Source organism: Populus euphratica, unplaced genomic scaffold, assembly GCF_000495115.2.
Source record: "Populus euphratica unplaced genomic scaffold, PopEup_1.0 scaffold15.1, whole genome shotgun sequence".
NCBI classification, from domain to species: domain Eukaryota; kingdom Viridiplantae; phylum Streptophyta; class Magnoliopsida; order Malpighiales; family Salicaceae; genus Populus; species Populus euphratica.
This window is the reverse complement of record NW_011499874.1, coordinates 1,858,639-1,863,374: the sequence shown is the minus strand read 5'-3', so window position 1 is coordinate 1,863,374 and position 4,736 is coordinate 1,858,639. Positions and strand designations below refer to the sequence as shown.

Sequence of the window (4,736 nt, the reverse complement as noted above, 5' to 3'; positions counted from 1 at the left end):
TTGAAAATAAATTGAAATATTTTTTTCATTTTAAAAAAATTATTTTTGTTATTAACACATCAAAATAATATGAAAACACCAAAAAGAATTAATTTGAAAAAAAATAAAAAATATTTAATTTTTTTCAAAATACTTTTAAAAATAAAAAAATAAACAAAACATAATCTCTAAAATTCACAATAAAATATACACAAAGAATTATTTCTCACAAGTTAACATTAGTAGTAAAGAAGAAGAGATGTTGAGATAATTTTCTTTTATAGTTATTCAGTATTCTTGTTGCTGTTTAAATACACTTATAAGTTCAACAAATTTACATGATTTGTTACATCAGCTAAGGATAAAGAATAAGAAACTAATTTGAATTATTGTTGTCGATTTACAAGTTGAATTAGTTAATTTGTTTTGAGTGGATTGTGGATATCCTTTACATACCCCCCGCAAGATGGTGTTTCTATTGGAGATATCAATCTAGGATAGTAGAAAGGAGAAATGTTGTTTGGATAAAGGCTTTGTTAGAGCATCGGTCAGCTGATCAGCGGTAGCAACATGGGAGACACGTAGAGAACCGTGAGCCACTTTGTCACGTACAAAGTGAAAATCAATGGCAATATGTTTCATGCATGAGTGAAACATAGGGTTGGCACAAATATAATTAGCATCAATGTTATCACAATATATAACCGGTGTGCATGGGAAAGGAAATTTAAGTTCTGTCAGTAGAGAGTGAACCTATACAAATTCTGTAGTTGTGGTAGCAATGGCTCGATACTCGGCCTCTGTGAAGGATCATGCAACAAACCTCTATTTTTTAGAACTCCAAGATATAGGATTGCCACTAAGAAAGATCACATAAGCAATGGTTGAAGTGTGATCATCTAAATATCACATACACAGTGGTTGAAGTGTGATCATCTAAATTCCCAGCCCAATCAACGTCAAAAAACACATGTAAGGAAGGATTATGATGTCTGTGAAGATGTAGACCATGAAAGATGGTGCCTTTAAGATATCACAGCAGACGTTTAGTGGCACTCTAGTGCGATTCAATAGGGCAATGCATGAACCGAGATAACTTGTTGACTGCGAAAGAAATGTCTGAGCGAGTAAGATTAAGGTACTGCAGTGCCCCAATGACACTTTTATTTTCAGTGGCATTTATAGGAGGTGAATCATCTTTGAGAACAAGGGAGTCTGTAGTAATGAGAGGAGTGCCAACCTTTTTAGCACCGTCCATGCAGGTGCGAACCAAGAGATCATGAATATATTTGTGATGTGAGAGAAACAGACCTGTGGGGATGGGAAGCACTTCAATACCAAGGAAAGTAATGTAGTGAGCTGAGATCTTTGACTGAGAATTTTTCTGATATAGCTTTGATGAATGATTCGATGGAATATGGATCACTGTCAGTGACAACTAAATCATCAACGTATATCACAAAATAGATGAGCTATGCACTGTGATTGTATATAAATAGTGAAGGATCAGAAGTTGCATTTATAAAACCATAAGATAACAGAAAAGAGGAAAGCTCATGATACCAAGCCCGGGGGGCAATCTGAGGCCATAGAGGGCTTTGCGAAGTTGGCATACATGAGTGGGATACTAGGAGTCAGTAAAGCCTAGGGGTTGAGACGTAAACACTGCTTTGGTTAGTGTACCATGAAGAAATGCATTATTGATATCCAGTTGACGAAGGGACCAATCATTGGTAACAGCAAGGCTGAGAACAATTCGGATAGTTGTGGGCTTAATGACAAGTACTGAAAGTTTCTTTATAATAAATGCCTGGTCGCTAATGAAAACCTTTCGCAACTAAACGTGCTTTGTAACGATCAACCGTGCCATATGAGTTGCGCTTGATTCTGAAAACCCATTTACAGCCAACCAAGTTTGTAGATAAAGAGGGAGGGACAAGATCCCATGTGCCATTACATAGTAAGGCATTGAATTCATCCGACATGGCAGTTCACCATTTTAGGTCACGAAAAGCTTATGAAGCACATGAGGGTTTTTCTGTGTCAGAGAGGTTATGTCTGGTGGTGGCATTAAACTGACGGTTTGGTCTAACAATGCCATTTTGAGATCAAATAATCATGGGGTGTGTTTGGCTGAGGTGTGAAGATGAGGAATTGATGGGAACGGATGTGTTTGTAGGTTATGGAGATCGGAGGATAGGAGGAGGACCCATAGTGGCAAGAGCTTCAGTGCCCGAAAAAGATGATATGGATGGAGACCGTGGAGTTGTGCATAAGACTGTTGTTGGCGATCATGATGGACGATGTTGCATGGAGCTAGTGATGAGTGGGACAGAGATGGGAGATAAGTCATCTGATGGAGATGAAGATTTGTGACTAGTAGGGGAGTGTTGGGCAGATGAGAGGGATGGAAAGATGGTTTCATCAAAGACCACATGACGAGATAGAAAGATACGATTTGTTGCGGGATCAAAATATTTGTAGGCACTTTGGGTGAGGGAATAGCCTAAGAAAATATAGGGACACGAACAAGGTTCAAGCTTGTGTTTGTTGTATGGACGTAACCAGGGAAAACATAAACACCCAAAAGCACGAAGTTTGGAATAGTTTGGAACTTCACCAAAAAATATGAAAGGAAAAGCGATTATTTAGAATGGGAGTGAGGAGACGGTTTATAAGGTAGATGGTTGTTTGGAATGCATAGGACCAAAATGTTAAAGGAAAATCAGATTGATGAAGAAGAGTTAGACTGGTTTCAACGATGTGGTGATGATGACGTTCGACAATGCCATTATGTTGAGGTGCATGAGGTGGTGTCATGAGATGAGAGATGCCAAAGTTTGCCAAAAAAAGGTTTGAGTTTTTGAAACTCGCCCCCACCATCTGAATAAAGGAAATGATTTTGGTTTTGAAATAGTTTTCCACAAGATTTTTAAAGATTGGAAAAATATTGAATACATCATATTTGTATTTAATGGGATAAAACCAAATGTATTTAGTGAAATGATCCATAAAAATTACAAAATACTTGTTTTGATCAATGGATTCAATAGGGGCAGGACCCCAGACATCAATGTAAATGATTTAAAAAAGACTATGACTTGTAAGAGATGACACTGTAAATGGAAGCTTATGACTTTTATTGCATTGGCAAGATGAACACAATGTTGATCTCATATTTTTAGAAGAGGCAGGTAAAGAAAATTTCTTGAGAAGAGAATAAAGGGTGCTAGAAGAGGGATGACCGAGCCTTTTATGCCACTTATGCACTGATGTTTTGACACTAACCATAGCAGATGGTTGCATATGCATAATTGAAGGCCATTCATAAATATCATTCTTATTCGGGCCTTGAAGAAGAGTCTGCCCCATGTGTAGGTCCTTCATAGAAAAACGAGAGGGAAAGAATTCAATAGAAGTTAGATGTTGTTTGCAAAATTGAGAAACAGACACTAGATTTTTTGAATGGAAGGAACACAAAGTACATTAGAGAGAGTGAAAGGAGAAAATGTAGTGGAACCAGAATGAGAGATACGCAAACTTGTACCATCACCAATGAGTATAGAATCAGGACCATCATAGGTTGAGTGAAGGGAAAGGTTGTGAAGCTTAGAGGTGACATGATTTGTGGCAGCAGAATCCAGGAGCCAAGGTTGTTTGGGGGCATTGTTTGTGGTGATTCGGTGAGCAGCAGGTGAGGAACCAAGGAGACCTTTTGCTTGTGGACATTGCTTTGCACTGTGACCTTGTTGGTCACAAAATTGGCAAACACCTCTGTAGCGACATTGGTGATAGATGTTACGATTGAACTGCCAGGAAGAAGCCTGCTGAGGAGAAGAAAACCGACGAGAAGGTGACTATGAGGAGTGAGGATTATATTAATGTGGTGAAACAGCTTTACGATTGGATGACCATGCCCACGATGCGAATTATGTCGCTGAGTAGTATTGGCAAACAAAACTGATGAAGTTGAACGTAAATCCTCACATTTTAGATAAGCCTCGTAATCAATTAATTTATCATGAAGTTCTTCATAAGAGATGGGGTGTTCCCGAGCATGAATACCTGCTGTAAGTTCTTTGAAGTCATGACCAACACCATTAAGAATGGCAATGGTGATATCATCATCAGAAACAAGAGTATCAATGAGTGTCAGTTCGTCGACAATGGTTTTAATAGAACAGAGATATTTATTGAGAGAGCATGAATCATGAGGACGAAATAGACGTTCATTAAGACTCATGACACATGACCGAGAGCGGCTGGCATAAAGACGAGTAAGCTTGTCCCTGTTAGGATCCTGGCATGTAAACCCGACAAGATAAAAGATAAGAGACAGGATAAAATGAGAAATGGAACACACAAGAATTTACGTGGTTCACCCAATTGGGCTACGTCCACAGACAAGTATAGAAGGATTTTACTAAGTAATATGAGAATTACAACCTCTCTCGAATAATAGGAGAACAACTAAGAATCTCTCTATTATTAGGAGAAAACACCTCACTTACTCTATCACAAATACCTCACAATTTTGTGGGATTACTCTCTCTTCACTCTCTTCTTCTTCTCTCTATTTTGGTGTGCATATAGGCTTGAATGCATTGCCTATTTATAGGCAAGAGTGAGGGTATAATGGTCATAAATTTAGGAGGAATATATGCCTAACAACTCATCCTCCACTCATACTCCACCAATTACAACTCATCTCCCACTCAAATCCCACTAATTATGCCACCTAATTACATGACTTTACA

General features: G+C 38.2%; 1 protein-coding gene across 1 annotated transcript in view; it reads right to left on the bottom strand.

Annotated features, from left to right (window-relative positions):
• Positions 1-2,485: 2,485 nt before the first annotated feature.
• Positions 2,486-4,736, bottom strand: part of LOC105128119 (uncharacterized) — a 6,221-nt gene continuing 3,970 nt past the window's right edge. The window contains exons 2-5 of the mRNA XM_011029641.1: positions 3,873-4,279; positions 3,465-3,753; positions 3,268-3,360; positions 2,486-2,593 (exon numbers count right to left, since the gene is read on the bottom strand). Of these exons, the coding sequence (XP_011027943.1) occupies positions 2,486-2,593; positions 3,268-3,360; positions 3,465-3,753; positions 3,873-4,279 (897 nt within the window). The remainder of the gene's footprint in view (positions 2,594-3,267; positions 3,361-3,464; positions 3,754-3,872; positions 4,280-4,736) is intronic.